Source organism: Aristolochia californica, unplaced genomic scaffold, assembly GCF_029961685.1.
Source record: "Aristolochia californica isolate CCGP_79_NKW_82.1479 unplaced genomic scaffold, dmAriCali1.0.hap1 SCAF_9, whole genome shotgun sequence".
NCBI classification, from domain to species: domain Eukaryota; kingdom Viridiplantae; phylum Streptophyta; class Magnoliopsida; order Piperales; family Aristolochiaceae; genus Aristolochia; species Aristolochia californica.
In genome coordinates, this window is record NW_027182290.1 from 170,242 (window position 1) to 183,310 (window position 13,069).

A 13,069-nucleotide genomic window follows, 5' to 3' on the forward strand; every position below is an offset into this window, starting at 1 on the left:
ATTACATTAGTTTCCTTAAGAGAAGTCTTTCCCATTATGAGTTTTTATTTTTGACAAAATCTGAACATTTTGAATTAGAAACTCTTGTTTGCTCATTCTAAAGTCTTGTCTGCTCATCAGTGTCTTCAATCCCTCTTATTCTAGAAATCATCTCTTGAATATTTTCTTTGCAAATTGATCAAAGTTGTGTTAAAAAGTAATTGCCTTATATGGAAAGTCTATGTTTGAAAGTTTTCATTACTATGTTTCATCTCAAAACTTCTTTATTGAAAATATTTTTTAAATTTCCTCAATCATCGTGTTCATAGAGGAATTATTTTTTATCTCCGACTTGGGTAAAACTTCGTCACCTTTTATCCATCTATTAGTCTAAAAGCGCCTATACTTGGAAGTATGAAGAGATTCATTGTGCACTTCGTTCCTTTTGAAGTATAAGAGCTGTTATTTTTTTATTCATATCCTTAATTCCTCAAAGTACTTTCTTCAAATTTTTTTTGTTAAAATATCTTTAGAGCAATGCTTATATTCGCACCACCTAAAAAGTATATGAAATTTAGTTCCCTTCACTAAATCCATCATTCAAGTTTGATCTTGCCTTGAGAGTAATATTTTTCTTTTTAGGTTACTCTTCATCCTTTTCTTTTGGTTCTATCTCATAAGTGAGGAGGATACCCAATAGCTCTTTAATGCTCATGGATCTCAAATTCCCATTCTCACGAATGACGGTTTTCCTCATGTCCCATAACTTGGAAAGTGCCTTGAGAACCTTATCGTTACCTCTCTATAGGAATATTTCCTCCCTAAGAATGTTCAACTCATTTACGATATGATTGAATCTAGGGTTCATGTCATCTATAGATTCATCCATTTTAATTTTAAATTCATCATATTGGGCAATGAGTAAGCTGACCCTAGAGTCTTTGACTTGGGTGGTTCCTTCATGGGTCCTCTCTAAATTGTTCCAAATTACTTTTGAGGTTTTACAACTAGACTTTATTGAACTTGTTTGGACCTAAGGCACATAGGAGAAGATTTATTGACTTAAGAGTTTTTTTTTCTATACTACTCCTTGTCAACCCTAGTTACCTCTCCATATTAGTTGGAGATCAAATAGCCATCAACCATTTTCAATGGTTAAAATGACCTATTCTTGGTAACATGCCATATGTCACAATCCATAGATCGAAGGAATAACTCCTTTCTTACCTTTCAATAAACATGGTTTACCTCATTGAACATTGGGGTTGGTTGTCTGACTATCCTTTAGGAAGAAACATTTTTCTTGAGATGCCATGAAACCTTTCAAGGAAAGCAACTAAGATTTTGCTTTCAAAGTTTTAGCCTACTTTGATACTAAGTTTTGGTCCAGTGGCTTCTTATGAGGGGGTGAATTGAGATTCTAAGTTTAAAATTCGATGCTTTAATGCCAAAATTAAATCGAAGCAAGTAATAAAAAAACACACACCACAAATGAGACATTTTGTTTTTGTTTTTTATGTTCCCCTATTAGTAATCATCATCTCAGAATCATAGCTCAAAAGATTTCCTAATAAGCTCTATTATTAGGTTCTAGAACAACTCTCAAAAGATAATTAAAAAATACACAAATAAAAGGAAAACGTACACCCTTTTGAATAAAAGAAACAACTTTTCCTAAAGAGTTTAAGTACAAGAGTTGATGTAGATGTCTGAATTACACATATTCTCATAGTTATTTCGGTTATTGGTAAGTTTAAAGTCCAAAGTGTTTTTCTGATAATGAATTTCCTTGGGTCTTAAACTATCAATTCAACTAGAATATGAAGATGTAATTCAGCAAGAACAGTTAGGATTCTGCATATAATGATCCCCAAATGAAGTTGTTAGGGTAGTGGATCAATTCAGGCATCAAACCATTTTTAACATGTTCCAAGACTTCAACTATTCCTTGCTTGTTAACCCACAAAGGGCTAATCTCTATAGGAATATTTGAGCATAAATTTTGAATGAATAACAATTATGATAGACAATCTATTTAAAATATTTTGTAAAGAGAAAAGCTTAGTGCCTGCCTTTTTTGACTTCATTGTAGGCCAACTGCCCATCGAATATTCTGATAATTCATTGAACCAGTCAAAGTAAGAGTTAGTTGCCTTGTGACTATCTCCCTATGGCTGCGTTGTCTTTGGACTCTCTAACCTTAGATTATTGATATCATAGAATATTGATCCACCACTCAATCCCATGTTGCTACTAGAACAAAAGGGTTTGTTCTCAGAGTATTTCCAAAAATCAAAAGAAAATTTCTTGATTTTTTGTATCATACAAACCACATAATTAACTACATGAATAAAAAAAAAAAACTGAAGCCTTGAGTTAATGATTCAGATTCTCGTATTTGCTTATAAATGGGAATATAATAGTTTTAAGAAATCACTCTGATTAAATAAAAAATTATCATTCTCTCTTTCCATGCGAGGATTATGCACCTAGGGCGAAACCATGTAAAATTCTCTTGTACATGTTCATAGTATGCCAATTTTATTTCTACAAAGAAATTTCACATACCTCACTTTTGATCATAGAATATTCCTATTTTCAGGTCGTCTATCAAAATAAAGAAAGAAAGAGACAAGGACCAACCTTTGTATTAAGTTGTGCCTGGATGATATTGTCCTGGGTCAAGCATGTGCCCAATGGAACAAAATAGACATTCTCTAGTTCAAGTAATGAGACATTGGATCACAATTTCCTAGAGGGCACTTGGCTATAAAAGAGAAAAAGAGTTGATGTCCATAAATTGGATATATTTGGTACATAATATAGCACACATGGTGAAACAATGAAAGACCACGAGCAGCCACTAATTGGAGTTCATCTCATCATGCCACCGACCATGCTTGGAGGAGTTGTGATCCCACGACTTTGCCTTTCCATATTAGCTTCCCACCCTTCATGGACCAAAAATAACACAAATTCAGTAAGTGACTCTACAAAAAGTAGGGTTTTCATCATAAGCTTCTCGTGTATTTTACCCAGAAACAGATTTCAAGCGTCAAACTCAGAAAAATAGTATTTCCATCAATCACTTGGGAGTATAAGCACTCGTTTGTATAAACATTAAAAAAATGGCGAGGATCTCGAATGGATCTTCATTGGAAATAGAATCGCAACGTGGTGTGCACAAGGCACAAGAAGCGAGGACTGGCAGCGGCTACTCCAAGCTGCAGCACCTCAGTGGGTATGGTTCAAACTCTTAAAAAAAAAAAAAAAAAAAACAGAGAAGAAAAAACACAAACAGATGCAACAAATACATAATAAAGAAACTTGATCTGCATATCACTGAAAGACGACGATTCAAAGGGTGAAGTCAGGTTTACTCTAGTGTGAGGAAGCTTATAAGTGGTGAGGGTTTGATGCATAGAACGAGATCAAATGCAGCTGGCCTCTTAATCAATCGCAAACAGTTGAAGAAACCATTGAAAATCAAAGAGAGACAACAATCATCTTACCTGTAGATAACCCAATGAATCTTAGATCTACAAGAGTTTTTTTTATAGATTTTCGTTATGGTTTTATAATCAAGCTATAAGATTGTGAAAGAATACCAATTCCCATGTCGAATCCGCGATTCTTGAGCTCTCGGTACTCCTGACACAATGCGCAAGTCTCACAGCAGAAGTGCACCAGGCAGTCCACAAAGGGAGCCTCCTCTAAATCATACTGACCTCGCAATTTCGACCGGTAAAAACAAGAATACAAGCAAGCGAGTCCGGTGAAACCCAACAGCAGGCCATATATTGCTCCACTTGTTGCACAAGCTACACAGTGATGAGTAGTGATCAGTGAAACGGTAAGAGGAAAGAACCAATCGTTGAGTTGATTTCTGAAAGTGATTTGTTTTGGTGAATTCAGTTCTTTATTTCCAACACAAACAACAGATCACTTGCGCATATTTTCATAAGAAAGTGTGGATGAGTGCTTACAGCGAGACCCTCTATTCGCTATCTCTGCGATCTGCCCAAAGGTGATGCAAGGGCAGCAACATGTGATCAAACCTTCAGCAAAGCAAGAGAAACAAAAACATGAGACAGGAGTAGCAGAAAAGGAATAAATGTAGAACTGAGGTTGTGCTCACAGTTAGCCGGATCATCGCAACAGTGGCAAAGACCGGTCGACCACTGGCGGGGGCCGTGATGTGCCGGACCGGAGAAAGGAAGGAAGTAGGGCTGGTTGGAACTCTTTGAGATGCCCTGAGCCGGTGCAACTGGGACAGGGTATGCCTCTGGGGTGTGCTCATGACCAGAATGAGGATACATTTCTGTGTTGATCTGCAGAGGAGATGAGAACCCAGTCTGTTTTTGAGACTTTGTCAATGGAGGGGGGATTCCTTAAAAAACTACAACAGAGAGAAGAGGGAGACCCATTCTCTCTTTTAAATGTTTATAAAACCCATTTCTAATTTAGTAAGTTGACTGGTGCAATTTCTTGGAAACTCATCGACATTGGAAGATGAAAACACTGAATGATCTTCCCTCAGGCACACTATTTTTTAATTTTTTTCTTCAAGAAGAAGCCAATTTGAACTTTCAACTGGCTCTGAAGTATTTGCTGTCATCTACTAAAAATTAAATAAGTTTATGCAATTTCCACAACTTTGCCACAATATACAATGGAAATTCATTATTTTATCTCAGTCAAAGTCACATACCTCTCAAGTTCGTTGGAAGAACTTAATCAGTCTCATTCTTATCTTTTTGCTATTTTTTCAATAGAGAATGACATCAATATAATGTTATCCAACGTTCATTGGTGGTCAAACCCGATTGATTCAGACAACTAAATCAGGCTACCTCTTCAAATCAGTTTTTATAATATTATTTTGTACTACTTTTGTGGAGTCTAATAATGAAGAACAACACTCATATATGATGATGTTTTTATGATCTCGTTCTAAGATAACTTCGTCATTAAGCTCTTCTAGAATGCCAACCAAGCATAATTTACTTTGCGGCTCCTTGTAAACAACAAATTATGTCTATAAATACGTTTTTATGATTAGGTAGAAAATGATTAATCACGTTCAGAATAAACATCGAGTTAAAGGCCAAAGATTCTAAACGAAAGTGGCTACCTTTAGCATATATTCTCTTTGGCAATCAATTTAAGCCTGTAGCGACAGTTAGATTCTTTCATCACCGAGAAGATAGAGAAGAGCTGCATCTTGCAAAGATAAGTTGCAGAAAAGGCGGAAAAAACAGAAGAAAGAACGATGGCTATCGTGGGCTGCTGCCACTCAAGTGGCCTTCCGCAGAGGCAGATGTCCGTAAGGGAGTTCAAAACATGGCTGATGAGGTTTGATATGGATCGGAATGGGAAGATAAACCAGGAGGAGCTGAAGAAAGCCATCTCCAGCTTGCATAAGTGGTTCGCGTGGTGGAAGGCGCACGAGGGGATGAAGGAGAGTGATCAGAATGGGAACCAGGAGATCGATAAGGAGGAGATTGACAAGTTCGTGGTATATGCTCAGCAACATCTCAACATGAAGATCCAGTAGAGCTAATTCACTGCTTTTTTTTCTTTTTTTTTTTCTGGAGTTTTCTATGTGTATGCTTGAAAAATAATTCTAGGATGGATTAGAAGGTGATGCTCATGTGACTGAAAAAGTGATTCTCTCCCATCTTTCTCCTTCTTTGTGTGGAAGAACCGAGTCCCTGACATTATGTGGGGTGAATTAGACGTAGTTGTATTAATTGTGAAGACTTATAGTTTGCTATGAGACGATTTTGTAAGAGCAATTGTTCAATTCAATAATGAGAAACATGTTTCATCGGAAGATATTGAAACAGATCGGTGTGCTCGGAGTAGCAGCTTGGGTCTGTTTGGAATCCCATGGAAAAGAAAATAAAAAAATGAGAATTTAATCATTATTATTCCAAAAAAATAGTTAGGAAAAAATAAAATTTGATCATTATCTTATTTTTACTAACTATTTTTGGGAATAATAATAATTAAATTCTCATTTTTTTTCTAAGGGTTCTAAACAAACCTTAAGCCGGTTCCGTATGGACTAGCTTGATTTATGATCCAAACTGTTGAGATCAAATTTATTGAAACAAAAAACAAATAAAAATAAATTCACTCCAATTAGTCATATCAATAGGATGCATTCAATTAGATTGCTCTACTTGAGACTAAGAAAAAAGGGCAAAGAAAAAAGCCAGTTCCTTTCACACTTGGCTACATCCTTCACTAGCTAAGAAATTTCATTTGGAAGGGAATAGTGTAATAATATGTACTAATTTCTGAAACTTGTATGAGACATTTCAGTAATTTGAGCTTGAATGCATTTAGAGTAATTAAACTTGGCGAAACATTATATGACACTTTAACAAAATAATTATGCCTAAATATTCTAAAAATAAGGTTTTTCCCCTGCTTGTTCTAGTAAGCTTATATCTTCAATAAACCATCTTCTATATTATCTTGAGACCGTAAAGTTTCCAAACAATAGTAAAACGGAGCATTCCAAATGGTCTAAACCAATAATAACCTAGAATATACCTCAGTCAGACTATCTAAGGTGATCTAAGATTTTTTTTTTTTTATGTAATGGCCTCACATAACTGATATCACACACTTGCTTATAGATATTGTGTAAATGCCCAAAAGGATACACCTATAGCTGGGGGGATTAGAAGGTGTACTCGGAGGGATAACTTCTTTATGGGTCTACTTGGAACCTTATGGAAAAGAAAAGAAAATAAGAATTTGACTATTATTATTCCCAAAAATAGTTAGTAAAAAGGAGAATTTGATCATTATCTTATTTTTACTAACTATTTTTTGGAATATTAATGGTCAAATTCTCATTTTATTTTCTTTTCTAGGGGTTCCAAACAGACCCTAAGTCGATTGACTAATTTGCTGGTTCTGTATGGACTAGCTTGATTTATGAGATCAAATTTATTGAAATAAAAAAATTAAACTCACTCCAATTAGTAATATCAATTGGACACATTAAATTAGATTGCTCTACTTGAGACTAAGAAAAAAGGACAAAGAAAAAAGCTAAGTCTTTTCACACTTGGCTAAACTTGGCATTGACACTAAGACGTCAATTTTTCTTATTTTCCTCAAAACACATTTCTCAGCCAATTTTTTTACATATTTTTAAAAAATTTCAATCTTAATTCTTAAATAATTAAAAATATTTTGCAGTATTTTTCTTTAATTTTTAAGAAATCAAATTCCAGAAATTTTCACCAACTATTATTTTTAATTTTATTAAAGCTAACTTGAGGCAAAGTATTTTCCAATTTTTTTTATTGAAAATATTAAAATATGAATTTTTAATTTTGTATAAATAATCATTTCCAATGAAATAAGTAAACTACATTTACAAAGTAAACGATTAAAATTTTAAGATTGCCAGGTAAAAAGTAAACAACTACGTCCTCTTCTCAAAGATTTCAAAATCTGATGATATTCTCCATTCTATAATTATCACAACTTGGCGTTCACGTTTATCTCGAATGATTCTCAAGTGGGGTAAGGATGAAAGGAAAGAAGAAAGAAAATAGAAAAGTTAAGAGATGGAAGAGTATAAGAGTGAGGAGATGCCTGAAGCAAACCATTAGTAGAGCTGAATTAGAACCAGAAAGACCTCAAGATGCCACTCCAGAACTCAAAGCCAGTAGGACACCTGAATAATAACCAGGGGATACCACTTAACCAAAAACTGCGAGGCCAGATGAATGCAGATGAATTCAAAGCATGGTTGATGCAGTTCGACCGCAATGGAGATCAGAGGATAAGCAAGGAGGAGCTGACGAATGCCCTGCGCAAAGCTGACAAGTGGTTCGTGCCATGGAAGTCCTTCCGCGGCATGAACCATGGCGATGTCAATGGCGATGGGTTCATTGATAAGGATGAGATTGATAATCTTGCTGCCTATGCACAGAAGCGCTGGGGAATCAAGATAGTGAAGTAATAATATTTGTTCAATTATCCTTTGTGGTTCTTCAACTAGTGGTTGTCTCCTATGAGCTCCTTATCATGTTTGTTGCAACAAGAGATGAGTAACAACTATGTGGTCTTCTCTTGTGCTTCATATGGTGTGATCCCAAGTGTAGTACTTATATAGGTCTACAGTGTCAATCAAATGTTACATATATGTGTGTTACTAAAGTTTGTGTTTGGCCTCCTTGTGAAAAACTTGGCGGCGGTAACATGTTACTTGCACTTCTTGTTTTTATTCTCTTTGATACACTGGGTATGCTGAAGTCTCACTTGAAGACAGTAATTTTACTTTTGCCTTATGAATCGAAAAGACAATTGAATACTTACCCCAAAAATGCTGAATTGAAGCTCTACCCAAGAAGAATTCAAACTAATTTAAAGCTCAAATTAAGACTATTAGTCAAAACCCTGAATCTTAATCATTATCAGAGATAGTTAACAAATTATGCTTCTCTGTAGAATTCCATATTTTATCTTTGAACCATCAAAATATCTAAAATATCTTCGCCACACGTATACGTAACACCTATCGTATGCTTCTAATATGCTTTCCTTTCCACGCAGGTATGAATCTTTCTTGGCTTTACCCATGATTCTTACTCTTTTTTTTTTTTTTTTTTTTTTTTTTCTGTTTTGTTGGCTTGGATGATTCTTATTTGATAAGTCTGAACAAAGAAAAAAGGAGAAATTTTTTTGGTTAGAACTAAACTTCTTACAGCCTTCATTAAGTGCTATTATATATTATCAAATTTGAAAGTAGAAAAGCATTTTCTAATAGAAAAATATTACATTTCCATTACAATTCAAACAAGGCGTTTGCTCACATACAGATAAGATTCATCAATTCAGGCACAATACCTTTAATCCTCGTTTGATTAAGGATTATCGTCTAAATAGTATGCTGGCTTAAAAAAAAAAAAAAAAGTCTCACTGAATCATTTTCATCTGCCAGACGCAAATAGTTTTATTCATTTACCAAACACTTGTACACACATAAATAGCAGTAGCAGAGTAGTAACTCGAATCCAAACTAAGAACAATACAACAGTAGTCCCAGAACAGACTCCTAAGATAAATAGTCATAATCCCAACATCCCAGTAATGAGTAACAAATCTACAGTAATCGACTGTTGCAAAGAGCTAGAATACTCTGTTCATGGGTTCAAGGACTAGGTGCTGCAGGAGGTGGAATGAGAAATGGAATTGAGGGAATCTGAGGGAGAGTCGAAGGCAAAGGAGGTAAGGTGACCTTGGGGAAGCCAGCAGGCAAGCTCGGAATGGTGGGCAGTGTAGGTTTAGGCAAAGTCGGCAATGCACCGGCCGGCAAAGGTGGCAGCGACGGCTTCGGAAGTGCTGGCATGGTCGGCAATGGTGGCAATTGAGCGGAAGGTAATGGTGGCAATGTAGGCTTCGGAAGAGAAGGGATCGTGGGCAAGGTTGGTATTGGTGTTTGTAGAAGATGGCGAGCTGCAACGCTGCTGCCCATGTTCAGAGAGAGCAATGCAATAAAGAGAGTGAAGACGATGCGAGATAAAGCCATGACAGTTGCTATCAGGATTCAGCTAAGCTGTTTGTTCAAGATTCTGCTAAGAATCTGTGTTGGAGGAGCTCAATCAAATCTTTGGTATTTATAGAAGAAGAAGCAGCAGCGTTTTTGAATTCTGAGATTGTTTGTTCACCTTCTGGCCCATGAAAATGCCGATGAAAGCCATGTTTTGGTTCCTGCAGATGGGTGGGTAGAGAACAACGATATATTACAAAAATGGCTGTAACTAATCTATTACAAAATGGTTCACCTAACCTCTATATTTTTTGTAACTACCAAGTACCTACCTGATCTGATTGGTCGACCTGAACATGTATTGACTCTTAATTACAGTCCACGCCTAATAATTTAGTTAAAGTAAGCGTCAAGTAATTCTGATCTGGAGTCTGATTGTTTATTGGACCCCAAAACGAAAATCTTTTAATGGCTGAAGTTACAGAACTCCGGCAAAAGTTCAAAGTTTGAAATTGATTGGCTTAAATATAAAAATTTAGAGATATAAGTCTCATCTTATCATAAAATTTGACCGTTCTTAATAAGATTGCTTCTCCTTTTTCATTTGTCGTGAATTTTGTCAATTTTAAAACAGGTACCTGTAACTTCTGACGCTGCAGTTTCCTTTGACATTCTAACAGATATGGACGAAAAGAAATTGAACAAACGAAACTTGATTGTAATCCTACTGTAAAATCCCTCACGAAAGATCAAACCTCTTTTTTTGGCTCTCCATCACCAAGAACTTCTCTTCGATCACACTTCCCACGTCATTTGTCTGTAACATATCATGGCTTCTTAAACTTCTTTCAGGTCCTTCCTGCTGTGAATTACTCGCCGAAGCTCGCCATTGCACTTCATTTACATCATCAACCCATGCCTTCCAATCCATTTGCAGTCCCTTCAAATCTCTTATGTTTCCTTTCACGACACTTTCCCTTTCAATCTCCTTTGTCTACTGACATTGTAGGTACTTCTGTTAAAGAACTACAGTTTGTTGGTTAATTTAGGCCTGGTAAACCAGTTTTTGATGTTTATAGTTGGATTTACAAAACAACCAGTTCTAATCCCAACACAGCTAGTGGGTCCAATGGACCCTCATACAATCAAGGACTTAAATTTGAAGACTTTCTAGATAAATTTTTTAAATTATGTGTTAAGAGACACCCACGTGTGTAGAGGTGGCATGACTAGTAAATAAGGCGAACTTTTATAAAAATGGCATAAAATTATAATTATGTTAGCTGGTGTATATCCTCTTCTGTCATTTTCCTTTTTAAGCATGTAGCTTTAAGGGCATTATAGTCATTGTAAACACTTTCACACAACTATAAATATATCCTCAAGGTATGGTATAGTGCATTAAAGCCTCTTCCTCTTGGCTCAAATTCGTCTATACACCTCTTGTTGGGTATATGACCAAAGTCCCACATTAGCTAGAAGTGGGGAAGATCTTGGATATATAAGTGTGGACACTATCTCTATTGGTATGAGGCCTTTTGGGATAAAAGCCCAAGAGCAAATCCATGAGGGGTTAGGCCCAAAGTGGACAATATCATACCAATGTGGAGATAGGTTGTATTCATAGTCCTTACACCTCTCTCTCTTATCCTATTCATTCTCGTCCTTGGTTTCTTTTCTCCACTCTCTCGAGAACAACTCAACTCAACTAACATCAATCTTTATTGGATTGCCTCTCTAATGTCAGGATTGAAGTTTCAAATCATATACTACCTAAAAGTTGATAATGGCTCCAAATCCACCCAGTCATATATTGATCTCAAGATCCTGACTAAGATAATTTTGATGATAACACAATCAAGTAGTCACTAATGATGTGTGTTAAGTATGTTATGCAGTAAAAGACATCCACAATAGAGCTAACCAACTTACAATAGGAGTTGACTTGATGGGAGGAGTCGACCGCATTAAGTGAAAACAAAAACGATTCATCTCCAAGTATTAGAAAGTTTTGAAATAAATAAAAAAAAGGAATGGGTGGGGAGGATTCAATCATAAATTGAGGTTTATCAAGTATCATAAACCTGAGGTTTGACCAGGCTTAGAGAGTATACTTTCTCTAATACCACTTGTACGGCCTCGCAAAGATAATCATAGAAGGGGAGGAGGGGGCATAGGTTTATCATAATGGAACTAGCATTTGCAAATCAATGCATAGAAATACTTAGCTCTGAGTGACAGCTTTTGTCAAAAGCACATTATCTTATTTATCTCTTAATGGAACTAGCATTTGCAAATCACTATGGGAGCACTAGGGAGCTTTGAAATTCGTAGGCAATGATAGCTTGAAGTTTAAGAAGAGTTTGTTATGAAGGGATAGAATATAATTCCTAAAGTTCCAAAAACTAGCCATGATGAATGGATGAAGTTATTTTTGGTATTTCATAAAAATAGCTAAAATTTTGGTCCAAAGTTAATGAAACAAATATTCAAAAAATACTATTTTTTCTATTGAACATACTGGGAGGTCACTTAAATTTTTTGAGGACCTACAACATTCAAATTTGGGTTTTAACATTTTGAAAGTATGAATTTCTATAGGATGAGTTCTAATCATGCAAAACCTGCAAATTTTGAATATCTACAACTTGGCACTACAAAATTATCCCATAACCCTAGCACCTAATGTTCCCCAGAAGTTTTCTCATCATTCAGGGAGTATTTGTGCTATTTTTGTGGACCGAATTTTTTTTCTTTTCATTCTTCTTGATTGAGTAAAATAAGAAACTAGAGGACAAATAACCAACAAGGACTAAAGTGGTTCTTGATAATTTACTTCTTACTTTTAACCTTATTTTATTATTTATAAAAATTAGTTTATTTTCCACTAACACAATAACTAATTTTTCTGTTTTTTTCTTCATTGCACAAACACAAAAAAAAAAAAATCAAAATGAGAATTTTTTCAATAAAGAAAGTTTCAATGAGAAATTAGTGAAAGGAAAAATAAATTTTCCTTCGTGTTGTTTTCTTATGGTGGCATAAACGGTCTCTAAAGTGATTATGAAAGCTCAGAGTTTTTTAACTAAGAAATATTGAACTTTCCATTGCCAATATCTTCAAATGGCCTCCTCATGTGGGGAGAAATCAACGTCATGGACATGAAGCACCAGTAGCCATGGAGTGTTCGTCTATCGTCTATTGTCTCAGCTACTGTCAAGTGATACTCGGCTGAGATTATATTTGAATTAACCTTTACTAATCTTGTTATTTCCACTGTTACTCTGATATTATGTTTCGTGAATGCGCAAGTTTGGAATTTCTCACAAACGGAAAAGATTAATCATCAAAAGAGAACTGTAAATCACAATGGATACCAATACATTCTAAATCTTAAAACATTAACAAGTATCTCACACCTGCAGGTAATAAGCAATTAAGAAAACATGAAGAAAGTCACACTACAAATACAGAAAGACCTCACAAATGAGAAGAAAAGAGACATATAACATCTGCTAGTTGCTTTCCTTCGTCAACTTGAAACCATTCAAATTGTAATCACACAGG

General features: G+C 35.4%; 3 protein-coding genes across 3 annotated transcripts; 1 reads left to right on the top strand and 2 right to left on the bottom strand.

Moving 5' to 3' along the window:
* Positions 1-2,853: 2,853 nt before the first annotated feature.
* Positions 2,854-4,298, bottom strand: LOC137940080 (protein PLANT CADMIUM RESISTANCE 2-like). The gene is made up of 4 exons (XM_068784999.1): positions 4,118-4,298; positions 3,966-4,037; positions 3,588-3,800; positions 2,854-2,930 (listed from the first exon to the last, which is right to left on the bottom strand). The coding sequence occupies exons 1-4, from the start codon at positions 4,296-4,298 to the stop codon at positions 2,854-2,856; spliced, it is 543 nt and encodes a 180-aa protein (XP_068641100.1).
* Positions 4,299-7,651: 3,353 nt separating this feature from the next.
* On the top strand, positions 7,652-7,972 carry LOC137940082 (calmodulin-like protein 5). Its single transcript, XM_068785002.1, has one exon. It carries the CDS (start codon positions 7,652-7,654, stop codon positions 7,970-7,972), a length of 321 nt encoding a protein of 106 aa, XP_068641103.1.
* Positions 7,973-8,995: 1,023 nt separating this feature from the next.
* Positions 8,996-9,575, bottom strand: LOC137940196 (protein PELPK2-like). Its single transcript, XM_068785131.1, has one exon. The coding sequence runs from the start codon at positions 9,539-9,541 to the stop codon at positions 9,164-9,166; it is 378 nt and encodes a 125-aa protein (XP_068641232.1). The 5' UTR covers positions 9,542-9,575; the 3' UTR covers positions 8,996-9,163.
* Positions 9,576-13,069: the final 3,494 nt, after the last annotated feature.